A 22,457-nucleotide genomic window follows, 5' to 3' on the forward strand; every position below is an offset into this window, starting at 1 on the left:
GAGGTACATTTTCATTAAGACACCAACCACAGCAACCTCCGCCACTCCAAGGTGCTAATGCAACCTCCATTTCCCCCTCCCACTTGCAGTTCAAACACAGCTGTCCAAACTGACAGGATTTTGTGATTTGCAGGACTCCCAGGACATCTCGGAACACCTTCACAGCAGCTCTGCAATGCAGCCCCTACTCGTGTAGGAACTGGAAGCTTAGATTTGAACTGTATTTTGGAACAGTATTTGAACTTGATCTTCTCATTACCACCTCCAAACAGGCCCAGGACCTCTCTACGCTCAAGGCTACAGAACAGAAAGGCAGTTGTTTATGGATGGACTCAGCACAGAAGAGGACAAACTTCCACAAAAAAACGGTTTTCAAGTGGTCCACAAGTGATCTGCAGAACAGCAGCCCCTTTTAGTGTCTTCATCCAGATCTGACAAAGGTGCACGGTGGCCCATCGTTAAAAGGAGCCGCTGCAAGAGAAAGCACGTGAGTAGCAACAACCATTTCGCCTGAACACGCTTCCCTCCTGCGCCGTGCCTGTGCCGCGCCAGCACCACGCTCGCCACGCAGCAGCTCCCCGCGCACGTGCGCTCAGCGAGCACTGCTGCAGCCGCAGCCAGCCGGACCCTCACTCCGCTTTCTTAAGAGGAAGGTGACGGCAGCAAGGCTGACTTGCCCTCGACACATTACGTTACAGAACAAAAATCCAGAGGTCTGTTAAGTGCAAACCCCAAACACAACTGAACACACCGGTCATGTGCTAGTTTAAGTTTCTGAATTGAAAGATTACACTCAGAACAATCCCACATCAAATCTACCTTCATTCCACCCATTAAAGAACGCGTAAACAAGCAAAGCTCCCTCACCTCTTCCTCGGTACTACATTGACCTTTGCAGAAACGTCTCACAAGCGAAGGCCAAACAGTTCAAGTGCACTTATCAGTGAGTATGGGAAAGTCCACATACTAGTGCAACGGATTCTGTGACACACAAAATGAAGCCGCCTTAGCTCATATTTAACTGTCCACAAACAAGCATCAGCACTGATCCAGCTCACCTCCTGTCCTGCCGGGCACCCAAGTGAAGTGTGTTTAACATTACCTATCAACACTGAACACAGATTAAAAGCAGAATCGAGGGAATCTCTTGGGCACTGCACACACGTGATAATCATTATCAAGTCTCAAGTTCACACAGGCAACGACTTCCCGATTTTGAAGTCTTAACTGCTGATGAAATATGAGAGGGGGGAAAAACCCCCAAACTGGAAGGTCCTACTTGATTTCTATCTTCCAGGATACAAAAACAGCAGCATGCTCTAACTGATCTTGCAGAAGACCTAAGCATGGTCAGCTTTGCCTGTACTACACAGCTTGGACAAAACATTAACCCCTGCAACCCTGCAAACTTCAGTCCTTACAGGAGCTGCAATCAGCCTGAGGACACCAGCCGCATGGCCAGCCACAGGCAAAGCGGGGGACAGGCACCACAGCTGTTTTATTGCCAGGAGCAAACCCAGACTACCTTGTTACTGAAAACTTTGCAGACAGTGAAAAGAGCTTTGTTGCTACATGTCATTTGCGCTGCTTTTTTCAGATCACCAACAGGGATTTCATTTTTGAAAGTAACATCTGTAAAGGTGACAAACAGAACTACACTCAGAAAGGCCTTGGACAAGTCAGGCATTGCTCTCCACCTTCGGAAAAGGCCACTCTCAGTCAGCTACATAAACAGCGTGTAAGATTTTTTGCAAAATCTATCAGTCCTATTTCATTTTTGGGTCTAGCAGCTTGCTTTGGTAAGCAGTACCCAGCCTGGTGTACAGACATTTTCGACCCCTGTGATGACTCTGGCTCTGAGTTACTCAAAGGCAAATGCTTCATTCATATTTGGGTCAGACAGGCAAGACAACACAGCTCCATTTTCACGCTCCCCATACTCCATCTGGCAGCCACCCTGCAACGGGGTTCCGGCTGCCTACCACAGACTGAGCAGGACCTCAAGTCAGCTGCATAAAACCAAATTAGATAATCTATTACAAAAGGTATCCTTAAAAAACAACACCCTATTCTGTCAGTCACGTTTCTGTGCATTGACCTTCAGCTTTACAGATAGCAGCCGATTCTGAACATTACTACTACCGAAAGGAACGCTGTAGTACCTTTTCTCCTTCTCCTAGAAGAGTTCAAGTATATGAAACCTCTAAGTCCAAGTTCCCACATGGAGCTTCCCAAAAAATCCTGCTCAGACTTGAAGAGAGATACAGCACCATCAACAGGAACAGTGTCCAAGCGACTTCACTATCTGAAGTCCAGCAGATGTACAACCAAACCATTCTCCCCAAATCAGGTTCCACCCCCTAAGCAAAAACACGATGTTCACCTTTTCTAACGCAGCACCCAGCACAGCGGCGGTGACCGCGTCACCAGGGCGCACAGCCCTCGCTGCATCACACCCTGCGCCTGGGAGGGACGCTGGTACCTGACTGGTGAAGGCGCACCAAGGCATCAGTTCTGCAGCGAGGGCAACGTGGTCCTTTTAATGATTCCATAAAAGAAGCAGGTTAGCAGATGCTGGCAGTAGCAGCTTTAGGCATATGTCCTGCGTTTATTAAAACAAGAGGCGTGGCTATGCAAACGAATCTCAATGGGCAAAAAAGTCATTACAGTTAAGAGTGGTCTCAACTCTTCAAAACCACAAACACCATATATTCACACCGACCTCTGACGTTTAATTTTCCTCAGAAGAGTTCATGTCCCTTCCCACAAGGACAACACTTGCATTTATTGTAAGTCTTGTTTTCTCCCAGCATCAGTGGCATTCGAGCTGTAAGATAAACTTTCATGCTCAAACACTGAATCGTTACATTCATAAGCCAATTTGCATTAAGTGCTTCTCTCCATTTCTCTCCAACTTTTTCTGCTCTGACCATGTTTTTAGAATTGCTCAGATTCAAGAAGCTCTGGTCCTCTGGATTTGGCATGACAGCACAAGTAGCAAGCAAGAGGACAGAAGATGTTACTAAAGAGCAAGCTCGTTAATAGTAAATACTGGAGCTACTCAGAGGGAGACGTTTTCCCAAAGCAAAGTCCATTGCTGGTAATGGAGATGCCTGGGCACCATCACCACTTGGGGCAGAACCTAGGTGAGATGCTATTCATCTAAGTGGATTCATGTCCACATGTTTTCATGACATTTTTAAAAGAGCATGAAAATAAACCTTTATTTCAGTTAACACCCACCAATATTAAAGATATATGTTCACAGTTTTAGTTCTTGACACAAATGGACTGAAAGAGGCAAATTTACATCTATCAGAACAGCAGACGGACCAATTTTAAGTGCAAGCTATCTTGGAAATTTTATGTGACATGCCATTCAGGAAATTGCTCTATCATCTAAAGCAAGAGAAGGGGAAGCTCCCGACCAAGTCAGGCTGGCAGGGCCCCAAAGGACTGGCTGGCCCAGAAGTAATCTGGGGGGGCGGGGGGGGAAGCTGAGTGACAACTGAAACAGCAAATATACAGTTTGGATAAGGGGGAAGATTTATATTACAGAGAAAGCTTTTCCATAAATGTGTTTCTCGGTATCAAAGCATTTGTTTAGTTACATGATCCAAGGTGCCCCTACCACTGAAACTGCAACACGTTCTACCACGTGGAATGTGCAAATCCAAGGGAGAGGGAAGAAAAACAGCTCGGTGCCAGGAACCGAACCCCCCAACGCTAAGCACCTGCTCAGGGTCAGGAGAGCTGAACCAGGAAAATTGTCATCCACTGTTTGAAAACTTGCCTCCTTCTCACAGCCTAGTACTTTCGAACTGATAGGTGAGTGCGCTAACGTCTAATCCAATGATATTAACAGTGGTTTACAACAAAAAGTCTTGTAGAAAACAGTTCAGATAAAGCAAGCCAGCTAAACACCACAGTTAAGGAGTCTGATATTTCATATTCAAAGGTCTCCAATACTTTTTGCCTGTCCTGTACAGCTTTTAAAAAAATAGGGCGTTACCATTTGTTTTCTATCTACCTAGTTAAGAAACTACAAATATGTTATAAGCTGTTCAAAGTGTAAAACATTAAATAAAATGAGAATCCTGTTTCTAGTCTCCTAACAAATGCTGCAGATAAAAACTCTAAGAAACCCTCTTTATTAGTCATTCTCTCAACTCCTTTTGTGTACTGAAGTGGTAATGTTCCTGTTCACAGGGGTTAAATCAAACCTATGACAAATTTCTATAGGGGAATAAAGGGTTTCTTACAATCGCTCTCTGAAAAAACATTCATTTGTCAGCTAGCAACCAGAGCCCAAAAGCTGCAAAAATCCAGAACAAAATTTAGATCAGAAGTAAGCTTTGGGGTTTTCTGTCGTATTTTTGTATCCCATACAGATTGCAGATGTCCCTGTTTGAAACAGCAAACCAAAAACTCCTCCTTCCAGACCCAGACAGAGCCCCTTCGGAAAACTGCTGCTATCGGAGCAGTTTTGTAAATACATCAGGCGCTGACGTATTTCGTGTGAACAGACTGCGCTGCTAACTCCACACCCCAGCCGTAGTCCAGACGGATTACGGAGCAACAGCTGCCACCTTTCCCGCCACCTCCCAGGTCCGTACAACAGGAAAATTTCCTCCAATCTACAGGGAACCCTCTCAAAGAAAAAGCATAGGTAATTTAAAAACATCTTTTTTTTTTCTTTTGCCAAAGCATCTAGTCTTTTTTTTTTTTTTTTAGGGAGAAGGAGGGAATAAAGGTAAAAAAGGGTGAGTGAAAGGTGTAATACATAACTTTAAGAAAAACTGTTTAGACCAATTATCCACACATCACTGCTGGATGAATACACAGGTATTTAACTATAAACCAATGTGCTTTGAATATTTTTTTCAAGTATTTGATATCAATTTTGTATAAAGATTTTGTGTAAACAAACTACCAAACATAGATGAAAAATGACTGTTTTTCCAAGTTTGAAATTAAGTATTAAAACTAAATTAAAGTACTTCCAGGAGTTAGTATTCCACACAGTACTAACAGTTTGTGAAATTAAATTTTACATATTCCAAAAGACCATGGGCTGATAAAAATCTCCTAAATAGGTATTACGCAAACAGAAATAGTGTGCAATAATTAAAAACCAGTTTGCCGTTTGGGGAAAATGTCTAAAGTCCTGAATTAAAAACACAAATGAAGTGAAAGCTTTTAACTGGTACACACTGTTCACACCTATATTTCAAGTTTGGAAACGCATATTTTCAAGCAGCAATACAAAAAAGTATCCATGAAGAATGCATAATCTCTGAAAAAATTATGAAAACATCCCTGCTACCATTACATTTCTAAATACAAAACTGACTACCATATTGTTGCTTCTGTGTAGCGAGAGAAGTTCATTTTCAAAACAGATAAAATTCAGTCTTTAGGTGTGAATGGTATGAATGACAGTCTCCTTTTTAAAATTTCTTAGTTGTTTAGGATCCTTAAGCATGCAAGCCTCGGAGAGGAAGGCCCAGTGAGGGCAGGGTTGGCTTATGACATCCAGTTTAGGACAGAGCTGGGAAAGCCTCTGGGTCATCTACATCAGGAGCAGAAGCACTTGACTGAAAGAGAAACACCAGAAAGTTATTAGCTTCAGAGGCATCGAGCCCTGTTTCTAGCTCTTCATACGCACCGACCTACTTCTACTGACCAGACACGTAAGTGCTCAGCACAGAGCCGAGCTGGGGCAGCGCGACATGTCGCCGCTCAGCCGAGCGCAACCGCGGGGACGCGCCGAGGCCTGGCCGACCTGCGCGGGACGGGGTGGGCGCTGCTGCAGGCGCAGCCACCTCCTCCACCCCAGAGGACTGACTGGGCGTGGGGTGGGAGGGTTTGTTTTGTACCTACTTTAACCTGGACCTTACTGGAGAATAGCATCTACACTGAAAGGTACCGGGTTCTGAAGTGCACACAACACAGCAGAGCTGAGCACTCCAGCACTGGACAAAGATTAGCAAAACAGCAACCTTTTTCTACAATAAGCAACTGCAGGAATTTTTATTCCTAGGACTAGAAAGTCTTCTGTACTATTGAAAGTCTTTTTAAGTTAAAGCTACCTAAAGGCATATTGTAAACTTCAAATTAAACATGTTTGCACGTGATTACAGCACTAGCTTACGAGTGTTTTTTCCATTCTTACAAAGCCCCCTATGCATGGCTGATGCCACTAGGGCATAACCAGCAATTCTTACCAAGGGACACAATTGCAAAGTGCTACAAAAAGGCCTGTTCAGAGGAAATATTAAGTTTCACACATTTAACTTTTTAATAAAAACTAGTTTGTGAATCAGAAAAGGAGAACTTTTTGTGCCACCCTTCTCTACAAGTTCACACACATTAACCAAAAACCTACTTGGTACTGCCCTAACACAGCTTTTGAGAAGGCTCCATACTGCACCTGAACACCCGTTCAGTAATGAAATGCAGAAAGGAAATATTTTAGCATAACCTTCGCTTTGGGCATGAGGGATGTGGGAGGGAAGAGGAGCAGGAAGAGCCAGGGAAGTGGAAGTTCCTGTAAGCATCTGCATTTACCAAGAGGAAGAGATTCATTTACACCACTCCAATAAAAGTTTTATCGGCATCTAAAGGCAAGACTGAGAAACTGAAGTACCCAGCTCACAAGCTAGAGTTAAAAGAGCAGGGTCTTAGGCCAGCAGCCGCAGCATCTCCAGCTGTCCGCTCCAGCACAAGCAAAAGGCAAGCCAGAAAAGCCGATCCGTTGTGGGAGCGGCAGTCCCCACGACAGGATGGCCTCGTTCACGGGTAACGTAAGTGCTAGCAGAGATCACCAACCTGGCTGGGTGTGTGGATCACGTCAAACTCCTTAACCAACTGGAAGGAAATAAACAAAGTCAACATAAAATCAGCTGCAGATCTCAAAGTATTTAACTGTTTTATGACGACATTCTTGAAGCAGCAAGAGGCCACACTAGCGGAACAATTCAGAGCAAAACCCACCACCACTCTAGCTGCAATTCCTTATAATTTTAGGTTGGTAAGAATTTTCCAAATAGAGAAGCCTAAAACTTAAGACAATCCAGTACAAGGAGAAAATAAAGTCAGTGCCCTGCAAGAGATGTAAATGAGCAAAAAAATCTGGCCTACGTAAAGAAGGTCACACCATATAGACTAAACTCATTTTCAAGTGAGCAACAATTTGAATAGACACATTTAAGCTGAATAAATGACTCATACTAAACCAAATCCTAAGTGTAAATATACGCTGTTATTTCAGTTTTACACATTTCCCCCCCACCAATGCAGGCCTTTTCCTAAATGCTTCCTTAGGGCTTTAGGACTAGAGGAAGAAAAAAAAATTACTGCAGGCTAGGAAAAAAATAGTAAGAGTCTTATTTCCACATGAAAACCATGAATTCCTCAAATTCAAAATATAACAAGTAGTCATAAAACAAGTGATCTCCAACATAAGGGTCACAAAGCAGATACACTCCTGACTGTGTCTGAAAACCACCGCTCCGGCACTTGCGGTTCTGCTCAGGCACAGACATGTCCGAGAGTACTTTGGGATTTGTCCAGAGCAAGTCATTTTCAGGATTTAAATGCAATGACCAAAGATGGACCCTAATTTTTTAATCCAACTTATTCCCCCCTCCTTGTGAGTAAACACCACTGAAACACTTATTCTTTTGTCCTAACCCTAAACCAAGTTACTCTAAACCTGCAAAAGCAGGCATTTTACTTGGTTTTCAAATGCAGTGTTTGTCTTCCGAGTATTCCCCCCAGAAATAAGGAAGGCACCTAAGACCATAGGAACGACAAAACAGCCTCAGTAACAGCTACACCGCGAATCCTTTGCAGAGGAAGGTGCAGCTATTTACCTTGTCAGTCCTGCTTCCGCGGCTGGCCCTGCCACCACGCCCTCGGCCGCCCCGACCCCCTCTGCCGCCACGTCCGGGGCGGCCGAGGTCTCCGAAGTTGATCTCCAGCTGGGACGTGATATCGTTTGCTGGTTTACGGAAGTGATGATCCATTACCGAGTCTTCAGCATGAGCCTAGAATTAATGATTTTTCATGAGTGAGAAAAATCACCATTCATTAAAAAAGAGTTTTAACGCGTAGTTCCTCTCTCACCAGCACCACCTATGTGCTCACCTCCAAACGCACCCCTACATACTGCACTGTTTCAAGATAAACATCAGGGCAGTAATTTTCATGAATTAAGTTACACCACCTCTAAAGAGGACAGAAAAACACACTAACTACATAAAAGCAAGCAAATATTCACTGGAATGACTTAAATTTAAAGCACTCAAGCTAACAAAGTTACTTTGCATTTCCAAGATAACTCAGGAAAGTTTGGGAGTTCCTTTAGAGCAACAAGTTTAGGTTTATTTCAGACCAAACGAAGTAGCATCAAGCTGATACAGAACCTCATTTTTTGGTTTTCTCTTCCCACTTCCTAGCCTAAAAATCTTCCTGTTCTATAAATTCAATTTTTTTCTAAACACATACCCAGTAGCCAACCTTTATCTCGCTCAATGACTGCTTTACATTCCCTCATTTACTTAGTCTTGTATAATAATTAAAACAAGGGAGAAAGTAAGAATCCATTATTGGATATTTGCCATAACAGATCATAAACAAGGCATGAACAAAAGACATTTCAAGCAATGTAATTAAGGTAACTAACACACTAATGCTAAAACAGAGAACCAGTCTCCAGTCATGAATTACATTGGCAAATACCTGACTGTCACCATCTCTGCCATGATAAAACAATCTCTTACAACTAGTTCGACCCCAAGCGTTCAGGCTGAGAAACACGAGCCTCTGAAAGCAACACGTGCGCTGAGAAGTTGCACCTAACACTGTAAATACCGCTCAGCACAGAACCAAGTATTTCAGATTATTACACACTGAACACAAAAAATGAAGTTCTTTTAAATTATTTTTCACTTCACACACCTAACTATTTTTCCATACAGTTCCACTTTTTGGCATCCCTGTGACGATACACAAGACGCAAAACCAACTGTACCAGACCAGATCAAGGGCTCACCTAGTCCAGAACTCTGCTTTACAAGGCCAAAGCACTGATGTGGCGGCTGGAACCACACAACATGCGATCGCTTTCCTGTAACCCCTGAATTTCTGGGGCATCAATTTTCAATTTCTTCATCTTTTCCTGTCTAAGAGCCATCTGCTTCCAAGCTTACCGGACTGACTATAACTTACTTTTTCTGTGGTCTAATTACACAATATACTGACTTTCAAAGGCAACATATTGTGTAATTATACCAACTATAGCCTTTCATTACCTTTTGTGGATCCTTTAAAGGAAGCCAATGGATCCACAGAGGTCTGCAGTCAAAAGGCTGAAAACTGCTTTCAGGGATTCCTTGGGGCAGTTACATGCACCGTAATGCACAGAGTCATAAAGTCTTCGCCATCAATCTACTGCCTTTCTGTGCCCAGCTGCGTGTTTGGCCTCCACAACACCCTGCCGTGGAGAGCACTGCAATTTAATTTGGCACAATGAGAAACAGCGCGCCATGCTGTTATTTCAAACATCCTTCATTGGAATTTACCTCATGTAATAGTAACTGGTCCCCATCCCATTCCTGACTTTATAGATCTTAATTATACTTCTTTCCCCTGGAGATCCCTTTTCTAAACTTAAAGTTAACCCAGGCAGTTAGTTTGCACAGGAAAGTCATTCAGCCTGTCAAGCTACAAGCAGAACTACATACAGTATTCAAATGCAAGTACACCAATAATTTATAACAGTAAGCAGTGTCTTTTGTTATGGTTTTGATTCCTTTTCTACCACCTAATATTTTATCTGCTGTTTTAATCACTCCCCAGGTACTGAGATGGTATTTTCAGCTTGCTAGTAGTTATACTACATTCTTTTTCTGAGTGGTACTAGCAATGGCTTTGTACAACACCACTGTGCATTTCCTTCTCCACGTGATTATTGCTCGCAGGGGAGGGAAGGAGGAGAATCTACAGTCTATCAAAAATCATTCTATTTTTACAATTTAACATTGTTTAACCACTAAACCTAATACATACCAAATTCTGTACATACAAAGATAACTTCCTCGCACAAAACAACTTAAGCCAGTTTAAAACAGCAATAAAAGACTTAGCACATTCTCATTTTCTCCCTGTAGCTAGGTGGTAACATATAATCATGGGCACACCGAATTGCTTATTCTGCATCATCTTCAAAAGTATTTTTAATTTATGTGTATTAGCAACTCTCAGTAGTACTCTGACCTAATACCTGATAACCGCTTGTAGGCACTGCTGCATTAGGGGTCTTGGGGAAGGCTGTCAAAAATCTTAAGAACAAGCCACTAACAGAAAGGGGCTGAACAGACAGTGAGATGGGAGGGGAGGAGGGAGAAGACTCATGATGGAAGCATTTATGATGAGCAGGTTTCAATTCAGATAAGTTAGGAGCAAGGGTACTAATTATGAAAGATCCTATATGGTGCACAGTTAGACAACAGGCATGGACAGAAGAGCTCCATATTGTATCTGCTTATATTCTCTATTTTTTTTGTGTGACTTCTTAGTATCAAGATCTTGATTTCAGAAGGAGATCACATCAAACACAGATATCACCAGTTAGATATAAAGGATCAGTACCTCATTTGACTCCAGCAGACTCCCCTGCATTTCTGTCATCGCCTTTGTCTGATGAAAGTTGCGTGTCCACGCCAAAGTGACAAAAGGAACAAAGGGAGAAAACAAAAGGAAGAAATGAGACTCAACTACATACAGAAACAACAGGTAATAAGGTCACATGAACTTGCTGGATACAGATGTCACTGAGCACATGGAGCAGCAAAAGAATGAGATCAACAGTTGTGCAAGCATCCAGAAAGAAAAGAGAACGGACTGTGCCACAGGTCTGGAGGCAAGAGAAATCCTGGATCAGCTAACAAAGTTTAACACAAGCCGCTGCTAATTCCACTAGAGCCCAAGCAGGCAGTTTGACCTCCAGCATCTCACTAGGCCAGGCACACACCGGGAATAGACAGATACAGATTTTTTTTTTTAATTACTGTTCAGAATAAAAAGTTTCTGCACAGTCTGAATTCAAGAGTCACAGCTCCAAATTTTGAAGAGATGAACTATTATTTTCCAGAACACATTTCTCAGCCTTCCATCATAACCACCTCTCTAAGGAAATGATTAGATAAGCAAGGAAGTTTGAAGGCACAGGGAAGAGGCACAGCACACCAGACACAAAGCAGAAACTGGTTTACTAATCTTTCCAGGAGACTTGCACCGAACTATTTAAGCAATTTTTAAGATCTCTTCTTTTTGCTCAGCTATATCAGCAGAACTCAAAATACTCAAATCACTAAACCACAGCTGCAGAGAGGAGAGGAAAAAAAAGAATCTATTTTATGACATGACCCAATCTCCTGGAAAGAGTCTCCTTAGACTAGGGCTGCCGATACACAGTGGATTTAACATTAAGCCAGAAAGAATCTGAGATGGTATTTAGAGCTGATTTTATTAAAAAATGCCACTTTCCAGTAATTGTGCAGCAAAAGCGAAAAAGAAGAGACCTAAGATCTAGTCAAGCATTTTACTCCTCAGAACAGTCAAGAAAACAAGCAGCAGAGGAGGACAGCTCTTTCACAAGACTAAGGCAGATGAACAGCACTAGACCCTCACCTACTCCCCTTTCGCACAGATTCCTAAGGCGTTCACCCAACAGCTCAAAACAAGTGTCTACAGGAATGAGGATGGTCATCTCAATGCTTCAATCCAAACTTCTGAGAAAAAGTACTGGGGCACATTGCGATTATCCAGCCCTAACAGTACAGAAGATCTTGGGCCGAAAACTAGAATTTACCTACAAACCAAGTCACTTTCATGTATCAACTTCTTGTCATCACCAGCAACAGAAGCCTTTGGCCTAGGTATGAATTGTTTCATACACCAAACCTGCCTTTATTTCATGACTTGCAGGATATCAAAGAGGACAACGGGAATACGAATAGCAGGCGATCTGTAGGTTTTGTTCATAACTCCTGATTATTCCACCTTCCCAATCAGCTCATGGAAGAGCTGGTGTGAAAGTTTTTATAATGCCTGCATTATAAAGAACATTTCTCTTATAATGGCCCCCCAAAACGCACCGCTCTCTAGGGCATCAGTGAACAATGAACAAGCAAAATAGGGACAGACGCTCACTGAACACAAAATAATTTAAAATAATCTAGAAGAATCTAGATTTAAAGGGTCTTGATAACAGTCCCTTACTGTTTAAACACAGGAGTGAGATTAAATTATATTTAATACTAGTACATAAGAAGTTACCTAACTCATTTCTTCAAAGAGAAATTAATTGTTCTATTTCACAAGGGTATTCCATCTACTAATTATGTCAGTTCTTCTGTGAAAGTAATTTGATTATTCTCGTACTCCCCCCTCCTTTTTTTTTTGGTTCATTACCAGTATATTTTCTGAATGGAAAATACAGCATGGAGTTTTCCAACTTCTAAATTTCCCAAAAGTACAACTATCCTATATTCAAATAGGTAAACAAAAAGCCCAACCCACCCACAACCCTTCTTCAGGGACCAAATGCCAAATAAATCTTTGGGGAGATGTCAAATACTTCAGAGAGATCAGGATGGGGGCTGTGTGCGTGTGGTGGGATTTCCTGACATGTTTGCAAAACTACAATTTCAGCAAGTATTGCTAAAGTAGATAAATGCTATTTACACTTGCTATTCTAATATACAACAACACTTAAGATTTTCCTTTTCCACAACAACCCATAGAAAGAGTTATTTAATGAAAACTTCAAACACTGAAGCACCTTAAGGAAAATGAAAGATACACAATCTTTTACAGAACCGTATTATCTTATGCAGTAAGGTATGAAAACAGCACGACTGTGACTTAGAGTCAAGCTCAAGTTCAGTGAGACCAGAAATGAAATTCTCTTTTTGAGAGAGTAATGAAGAGTGCCACCCTATTTATATTATATGCTTCCAATTAAAAAAGTAAAGGTGAAATGCAGAAAATACCCATTAGAAAACCAAACAGCATATTACATACTAATCACTTACTTCAAAGGAAGTTAGAACCATCTGCTAAATGAAGTTTTAGGCCACTGTTTAACAGTAGACCACTTAAGATACTACAGAGTGTTAAAAACAAACATGAAAAGTTCATGACAGTTTCTGAATCCACGTGCTAGTTGTGCATTAGAAGACAAAAGCTCTCAGCACTTCCCTTCCCTCTGGAAGGGAAAAGAATTTGTCTCCTTGCAACTCCCACTATTTTAAAATAGAGTAATTCAATTTTATAATGACTGAAGTGTTTGAGAAACTAAAATGTTAAAGTGATTCTATAGCAATTATGGTGAATATTACTGAAGCATACAACGCATTTCAGCCGGTTTCTCAAAACCTTCAAAGACACTCAGCTACATGATACAACCGAACAAAGAAGACACCTATGTTACAAAACAAGATATGCTGTTTAAGCATTACGGTGTCTTAGGCATGACCGATATTTTCCTTGGTCTTGCACTGTGTTCAGCAAGCACAATGAACTGGTGTGATAAGAATTTGACAGTGCAATAACGTAAGATCTCTTAAAAAAGAAAAAAAAAAATCACATTGATAAAATAGTGTTTTCTTCTAGGAAGTTCACCCAGAAAAAGTCCTTACAAAGTCACCTGCTGCAGTGCAGTAGCATCCCACAGTCTAATCTCTACCGGTTAGATTATATCAGAATATACAGCAAACTATGGAGACAGATCAACTGCTAACTAATCACAGCAGGAGCTGTTACTTACACTCCTGCATAACTGCAATTTTATTAACAGAAATCTTATTCCTGCATTATAAACATTCAGTGACAGCTCAGCCCCTCTAAGAAACAAACTTCCGTTCAAAGAAGTGCTGGTGTATAAAGAAACCTATACAATCTGGACAAGCAAATACTGAAAATCACATTACCTCCTCACTCTTTGACTTGTGAAGAACAAATCCTTTTTTCCATTGCCCATCAGCACCCTCATTTGGTTTACGGATGTTGAATTCAACTTTTGCACGATCCTTACTTTGAATAGCTTTCCATTCATCCAGGGTCATTTCTTTAGGACCTTCTTCCTTAACTTCTTCAACCTCATTCTCTCTGTAGTAAATTCATGGATATTATGATCATGACTTAGAGCTCACACACTACATATAGCAAATTCAAAAAAAGTTGCATCAGCACTGGATCATAAAAAGACTATTTTTGCCAAAAATTGAGCAGCTAGAGGTGAAAAGTCATCTGAATTCCACCACTCAAAAAAAAACACACATGAAAGCTCATCTTCTTTAGCTACAGTGGCAAAAAAACACAGCCAGATACCTTTAAACAACAGAGCACCGCACAGTAAAGTTCAAATTACTGACCCATGATGTCTGTTCGCCACATTAATGGCAATTTTCACTGCAAACCTGAAAGCCTACCTTTCACAATGGACTTGTCTAGGCCTCTTCCTCCCTGTCCCCCCCTTTCTTTTTTTTGAGACCCCTCCCTGCCACCCAAAGTTTCAAGTTAAGGCAGAGAGAGAGCACTTGTTGCTACTGTAATTCTCAAGCTTGTTAGCTTAAGAACAGTTTTTAAACACTTTTTATAGTTTGCTCCTTTACTGAATCAAACACAACCATTAATATCTCAGCTAACTGAAAACATTTTTACTTTCAGCTAGCTTGAAAAAGTAACTACAAACACCTTAGTGAATAAGTTATGTCACTCCAATGTAAATCTTTAGTGTCCCTAGCTTCTGCCAAAGAACTATTTTTAACTTAAATACACAACCATTATGTTCTGTAATACATCATGTTCCAACTACGTAGGCAGTCAATCCTCTAGCCATTCTCCACACAGTATGTTTATGCAAGTAAAATGCTAATTTACAGGGTGTCATGACATCGTAGTAAACTGGGGTTATAGAGGTACAGTGAAAACATCAGGTGGGCATCAACTTAAGAGAAACTGTTTTCATTCTGTAGCCATTAACTCTGGTATGATAATGCAGAGGTTTTCGACCTCAAAATTATTATAAGCAGAACTGCAAGTTTTTCTTATTCTGTAGGACAGAACCATTTTTGACAAGCTATACATTCAAAAAGCAAGTGTATTGCTCAGGGCAGAGATATTACCCTTGGTGATCTGCATGTTTTACTACAGTAAAGCATCCTAGAGTTCTACTGAAACATTTAGATTAAACTCCACCAAAATAGCCAACTTCGAAATTAACCCATGCAAAGATGCTTCATTCCTCTAAAAACATAACTGATAGATAATGGAACTGTTAAGCTTGAAACTCAGAAGATTATACATTTTCTGCAAATTTGAGGAAGATGAGAAAAAACAACACACAGTAATAGTCTGCAGGATTTTGCAGATAACTAACAGAGCTGCACATGGATAGGTCAATATCTGATCAAATACCAGGACCTGTATCTTAAAAAGGTCCAAGAAATACTGAACACAGCAAACCTCATATATCCAGATTTCCATATATGTAACTTATTTTTTAAGGTTAGCCACCTTTCATTTTCTTACCAATGCTCAAGCTGTAATTTCTTAAAAATCCTCATACTCCTTTAAAAGAAAAAAATTCTATTTGCAAGATAACCTTAACCTTGAATCTCCATGACCTTGGAGAAGTAACAGCATTTAGTCTTTTTTTATTTAACCTAAATTCGTTTCTTATTCTCTACTCAATGATTGTCCTCTCTTTACAGCTAATCTCAAAGTTATTAGTGAGGAAATCAAGCAATACAGGACTCCATATTAAAAATGCTGGACAAATACGTATTTCAGAATTCTCTCTCTTATCTGTTTGCCATTTTCCTTTGAATTCACCATAAAGAACATTCCTCACCAAAAACTCAGTTTTATTGTACAGAACTACTGTAAAAATTTCTATCATGTTTTCAGTCAACCTTAAGTGCCCCTATTTGCTCATCTTGCTATTCTAAAATTAGTTTCATTCATCAACTATGAGTCACTGATTTCTTCTGCAATGGTGTCTAATTGGAATTAAAAGCAGTCAAGTTAACTTCTTTGAAAATTGGTTGCGTACGCAGAAACTGCGGAACGAAAGAGAGATGCAAACTTTTCTCTACAGACTAGCCACACAGTCCCAACGTAGTTGTTTTGAAAAGCTGGAAGTTTCAGGAGAAATGCCTTCTACCAGCAAAAGAGTGGTTTCTCCCTTCTGCTTGGTTGTTCTACTTAGTTGTGGGCATGGCTGGTTTGGGATTTGGTATGTGCAGTTGCAAGCCAGAGATCCCAAGTATATCAGATCTAATTGTTAGATAGCTGAATCCGAAAGTGACCTAAGAGCCTGCATGACACTAATGAATAGCTTCAAGATACCAATGTGCAGAAGGCCTGGTTTAAACAGTCTTTCAGCAGCACTGCGGGTAATTATGTATCTACTGAAGGAAATATAATCTGAATATAGTAATACAGAAGTAGGAATGAATACCAGAAATTAAAGAAAATGTAATACTACCTTTGAAGCAATCAAAGGACATTTTAAAAGAGGTAGTACTCACTTATTTTCAGAATCAGCAGGTGGATGTTCTTCTCCTTCCGGCGTTTCCTCAGTTACAGCCGACTGATCCAATTCACTGCAATTAGAAAGTGTTTGGGGTTCTGTCTTTTAAAAAAATAGTTTATCACTGTTTAAAAATACATATAAAGTTGATGACTAAGTTCTATAGTAAATATACAATTCTTTATAAAATTATTTCGTTTAAAATATTAAAGAATAATGTTTTCCCTTCCTTTTAAACTCTATGGTTTCCACTTTCCTAACAGTTTTCCCCACCATGTACCAGCACCTATTTTGAAAGCCTCCCTCTGTCCCCGGGAGGGAAAATGAACTTGGGAATTAAAAGTACCATTCTCAATGAAATACTTGAGGAAAAAAAACCATGCTTAACCCAATGAATATTGTTAAAACTAGAGATTGTTTAACTTTTAGTAAAAGATTTTTACTAAAAGAATTGCTCAAAACCAGCATAAGCCCTTCATTCCAAACTGCCCCCAAATTTGGGGTTTAAAAGTGAAGCCATGCTACCAAGAAGATACTATATTAAATTTCACCGTTCTGCAGTCAAAGGCTTCTTTAATAGTGTAATAAGAATTACCAAAACCCCAGAAGGCAGCTAAATCTTTATATTTTGCTAACCATAAAAAAAAAGATGTATTAACATTCTGCTAATAGTTTTCTGAGCAATTACAGATTACTAACGTTAGCTCGTCTTTGACGGTTCCCCAGTTGTGTGATCCACTGCCACCACGCTTGTCCTCATGCTTTAGGCCGCTGAAATGTGAATGTGAAACAGAACTAACAAAACTGAGTTAACATTATAGTGTCCAGATATAGAAATTCAAAGGCAAAATTTTTAATGTATATTAATTGTAAAAAATAGCCAAAAAATAGAAAATAGTCAAAGACTTACGATCTATCGCTGCCACTATGTCTGTCAAATTCACGTTTGCCACGAGAGTCAAACCCATCTCCTCTGCCCATTCCACGTCCGCGTCCACGTCCTCTTCCAAGTCCACCACGTCCACGCATAGGTCGGTCGAGAATGGGTCTAGCATGGAACAGCCAAACGTGAGTATTTCACCTCCAAAAAATGTACAGCATGGTTTTTAAGGCTTTTATTTTTCCTCTTTTCAGAATTTTACTTACTTTTACACAGATAATTACTCTTCGTAATTATTTCAGGAGTCTAGTTTCAATGCCAAATTATTACATTAAAAAAACACATATACAACCCAATATATACACACCACAGTTTCAATTTCACCTGCATTCATACAACTTCTAAAAGAACTTTAACTTTTACTACTAAGACTTTAATTGCTGAATATTACATGCAGAACACAATTTCTGGAATCCACACAATACTCAAGCAATTTAGGCCTTGCCTAGATGTAAAGCTGATGGTTTCATCACACATTTAAAGTCACCATAGCCCAGAAGGTACAAACACCTCCACAGACAAACTTTTAAGGCTTGAAGCCAGCCGTATATATTTAAACAGCAGCTGCAACAACTAGCAACTTTCATCCTACAGAGAAGAGCTATACTGGAATTCCTTTCCCGACCTATCCTGATTTAGAGAAAAGTAATTGTCTATGAAGGATGTTTTACTGATTTAAATCACACTTAGTTAAACCAATAGAACTGTTCTTATGTTAAACCATTCCTGGTCTAAAACTTGATTAAAATATATAAACAAAATCACGCTACAAGAAAGAAGTATTTTACTCTGCATGACAAATGTTTTTGTGATTAAAACAAATTTAAGGTATCAATATTTTCATTCAATCAGCTCAGGGGTTTTTTTTTGTTTGTTTGTTTTTTTAAACTTAGCAGCAGAAGAAAAGACAACCTCACTCTAGAAGAGTATCAGAGAACATCCGCAACACAAAATTCTTACTTATCAACAGAAAATTCTCCTCCTTCGCCTTTCTCATCAGCAGGTTTGTCGAACCGGCGTTCACGAGGAGGTCGTCGCTCTGGTCTCCTGTCAATGGGCTTGCCTTCACCCTGCTGCTGCTGCTGCTGCTGTTGCTGCTGCTGCTGATCAGGCCTCCTGCCGATACGCCTTATCCCTACAACATTAGGCAACACACATCAACGGAATTTGGAGCTGCTCAGGAAGAGATACTGATGCTAACATCATAAAACAAAGACAAGCCTAAGACAGAATTGACGTTTTTATTTTAGTCACCTCCTGACTAGATAATCTGAGTTTATACTTAAAAAAATAAAAAATCAGTGCAGATCATCTAGCTGTTCATGTTTTTTATGCCGCATCTGACTCAAATGTGAACTCTTGCAATATTGTACCAAACTAAACCCATGACCAGTACCCAACTCATGCATAATCTGTGTTAAAATGAAAGGGTCAATTCTAAAGGAAGCATCAAGTTAAGCTGGAGATTTTTTCTGTAAAAGATTCTTGCAGGTAAAACATGTTCTTTATTTGGATGTGCTCTAAAATGAACTCAGCATCTCTACCACGGAGCTAAGTCCTGATATAAGTCCCCTGCTTCACTCTGCTGTGCCCTACTGAAACTTTTTTGCCCAGCAGTCACCAGCTAGGGCAGGGCGTGCTCTTACAAGGACTCTCTTTACTCAGACAGGTGTTACCTGCACCCAAAAGAACAGGGAGCCTCCTACAATAGGTTCTGCTCAGCGACTAAACGATGCATTAATCCACATGCCAATCCTCCCAATCCAATAGGTGCTCACTGACAAAAACTCACCTACTCGTGAATTAGCCAACCCCCTCTCTCTTTTCCTTTAATTTCACCTGAATTAGACATTTTCCTTCTCCCTCTATACATCTTCCATCCACTTTTCAGTAATTTTTAAATAATCACTTCTTATGGCACTATCTACTTCACTAAGACATTTAAAGACTCCTGAATGGATAAGGAAACTGTATTTATCTTCTGAAAGATCTGTTTATTGCTCTTTAGAAGGATCTGGAAGAACACCTAACCCCATCCTTATATTACTATCTTTCCACAATATTTAGGGGAAAAAAACTAAGCAAACCACAAAGACTGCCTCAAAAAATGCAAGTTTTCTTTTGAATGAAGAACTGCTAGATTTTAATCTTTTTAAATAAATAAGTTCCTGCCTAACCAGCAATGTCAAATTTGGGTGGGGCTAAAAAAGTTACAGTTGTAATGACATCCAAGCCAACACACCCAAATGAACAATGTCTTTCTTACCTTGCAAGCTGTACTTTACATTAAGTCTGCATGACATATATGTCTTGCTAAGTAATCCTTGCTCCCCAAAGAGTCACGTGAGTTTAAGTTCACTAATGCTGACTCTGAGAAGAGCTCTCAAACTAAGGATCACCCCACTTCAGAGGTAAACCAGGGAGAAAGTGAACCACCTGACAGGAGGTATGCTGCAGAGGTGCAAGGGAATAACCCAGCCCTTTGAATTTCAAGTTCAACACTTTGTGCCCTGAAAATCATGGTTCCTAGTGAAGCCTAACCAAAAATATAAGTTACTTCTTGTTCTTAGCATCACATAGCTTTGAAGGGTTAGTTCATCAGCCAAATACTCTGCACATTTACATATTAAGGCAATAGCGTAAACAGTAACATATTCACACAGTAAACAAACTGTTAATACCATGGCATAAGCTACCTTTATAATGTTAAGTAGTACTGTCCCATTGCCCCCCAAAACTGAAATTTTCCAAGTTGAAAGTGACTGTTCTCTTACTAAAATACTCCATACACACTGCTACAAAAAAAGTTTCACTTTTTGTTTCATTCCTATAATAATTCACAAAGTTGTGTAGTGTTTGCTCTTGGAAATAAATGTGAACTGCTACGTACATACTGACAGCTAGTCTTACCAAAACAACCCTCAGTGCTCTGCTGTATTGGCCAAAGACACTGCCCACGTTCCAGGTTTACTTTTTGAGGAATAATAAATCTGTATCTGACTTAAGTATTTCCAAAAAACACTTCCTTAGTAAATTGCCACTCAGGACAAATTACTGTATTCCTCATATGAAAACCCTCAAGCATCAGACTTTAAAGTACAAAAGATCCATAAGCAAAGGGTGTTGTAAAACAGTCCTCAACTTCTGCATATCTCAAGGTATTTTCACATAATATTTTATGGTGGGTCTTCTAAAACGAGTGTATTTAAAGTTTTTCTTTCTTAAAAAGCATAAAACCTGGTGGAAAATCATTTTGCAACACAGTATTAAAAGCAAAAATATTAATATGGCCTCATGTAGCAATTTGCACTCTTCTGAACAGAGCATTTTTTTAAAAATTATTGAGAGCTAAAACTATGATTAGCAAGTATTTCTTCATGCAAATATTAACTGCTCTCGGCGTACACGCATTTCAAGAATTCCCAGTTAATCAGAGATCTGGCCAATTAGATGCGCGTTTAAGTTTCCTTACGTGCAGTACAACTGCCTGCCGCACAACTACATATATGTACAAGATCTACCATTTTTCATGCAAAATTGTGCCCTTGCTCACTTTTTCCCAGAACTTGTTTAAGCTTACTCCACTCTGTGATTTTCTCACAAAAGGAAGTCAAAGGCTCCTGTGAGATCTACTGAGATGTCTTAAGGGTTTACACAAACGTGGCTGAGAAATAAAACGTATTATAATGCATACATTGGTCCTATCAACTCCGTTTTAACTAATGCAAAAAATATGGACGCTTAAGTGAATATGGAAAAATAAAGGGGAGTCTGGAGACCGCTTAACGGGATGCCGAGCGTGTCACACCATCCAAGGGGGAACACGGACCCACCGCACCGCGCGGCGCTAGCAACGCCGGCCGCCTCCCGCCCGCGGCTCCGGTGAGGCGCGGGGCGCGCGGGCCCGGCCGCGCCGAGGCAGAAGCGCCAACACCCCGCGCAGGCGGCGCCGCCGCGGCCACGTGCGACCGGCCGCCCGCCCCAGCGCCCCGGCCGCGGCCCCCGCTCCGCCGCGGCCGCCACGCGCTTCCCCACGTGGGCGCCAGCCCGCCCGCCCCGGGCCCGCTGCCGCGGGGAGCCGGCGCCTTCCCGCCGCCGCCGCCGCCTTTGTGCGCGGCCCCCCGCGCGGCGGGGCGGCCCCGCGGCCGCGGCCCCCTCCCCGCCGCCCCGGCCCCCCGCGCCCCGCTCACCCTCCTTGCGGAGCGGCGCGCCGGGCTGGCCGCTGCCCTCCTCGCGGCGGTCGGCGGCGCCCGCGGCCGCGGCGGCGAAGGGGGGCAGCGGGTTCTTGCGCTCCTTCTGCGACTCCCTGCGCAGCTGCTTGGCCGCGCTGCCGACGCCGCCGCCGGCCCCCGCCGGGCCCGCGCCGCCGCTGCCGGCGCCGCCGGCGGAGCCGGGCTGGGCCCCCGCCGGGCCGCCGCGGGCCCCGCCGCCGCCGCCCCCCTGGCTCCCGCCGCCGCCGCCGCCGCCGCTCTCTTTCCGCCGGCTCTCGGCCGCCCGCAGCACCTCGAAGGGGTCGGACTCGTCATCAAAGAGCTGGTCGAAGCGGTTGGTGACGACGCAGCCGAAGCCTTCCTGCAGGTGTCCGGGCATGATGGGCCCCTGTCGGCCGGATCCGCCTCCGATGCTGCCCGGGCCCCAGACCCCTGCTCGCCGCCGCACAAGATGGCCGTCCCCGAAGAGACGCGCTTCTCTTCCGGCGCCAGGCACATCCGGGCACCTCACCCCGCGCGGGGCACGCCGGGAGCTGCAGGCCGCCCGCCCGCCCGCCCGCGCCGCCGGCACTACAGCTCCCGGCGTGCCCCGCGCCGCCATTGTGCGGGGCGGCGGAGCCCGCGCGCCGCCATCGCGCGGCCGGCGGAGGCGGGAGGGCGGGGCGGAGGGGCGCCCCCTCCCCCCCCAGCCCCGGGGACG

At 42.2% G+C, this 22,457-nt stretch overlaps 1 protein-coding gene across 5 annotated transcripts; it reads right to left on the reverse strand.

The window, feature by feature from the left end:
* Nucleotides 1-2,575: 2,575 nt before the first annotated feature.
* Nucleotides 2,576-22,274, reverse strand: SERBP1 (SERPINE1 mRNA binding protein 1). 5 transcript variants are annotated; one of them, XM_064516343.1, is made up of 10 exons: nucleotides 21,737-22,272; nucleotides 18,507-18,681; nucleotides 17,517-17,654; nucleotides 17,306-17,401; nucleotides 16,605-16,679; nucleotides 14,001-14,178; nucleotides 10,657-10,704; nucleotides 7,878-8,051; nucleotides 6,832-6,870; nucleotides 2,576-5,597 (listed from the first exon to the last, which is right to left on the reverse strand). In XM_064516343.1, the coding sequence occupies exons 1-10, from the start codon at nucleotides 22,134-22,136 to the stop codon at nucleotides 5,541-5,543; spliced, it is 1,380 nt and encodes a 459-aa protein (XP_064372413.1). In that variant the 5' UTR covers nucleotides 22,137-22,272; the 3' UTR covers nucleotides 2,576-5,540. The 5 variants fall into 5 exon arrangements, with proteins under 5 accessions (XP_064372413.1, XP_064372414.1, XP_064372417.1 ...); XM_064516344.1 differs by having other exon boundaries at nucleotides 17,306-17,377; nucleotides 21,737-22,271; XM_064516347.1 differs by lacking the exon at nucleotides 17,306-17,401 and having other exon boundaries at nucleotides 21,737-22,274.
* Between the last annotated feature and the right edge of the window lie 183 nt (nucleotides 22,275-22,457).

The sequence above is a fragment of the Dromaius novaehollandiae genome, chromosome 8, assembly GCF_036370855.1.
Source record: "Dromaius novaehollandiae isolate bDroNov1 chromosome 8, bDroNov1.hap1, whole genome shotgun sequence".
NCBI lineage: Eukaryota > Metazoa > Chordata > Aves > Casuariiformes > Dromaiidae > Dromaius > Dromaius novaehollandiae.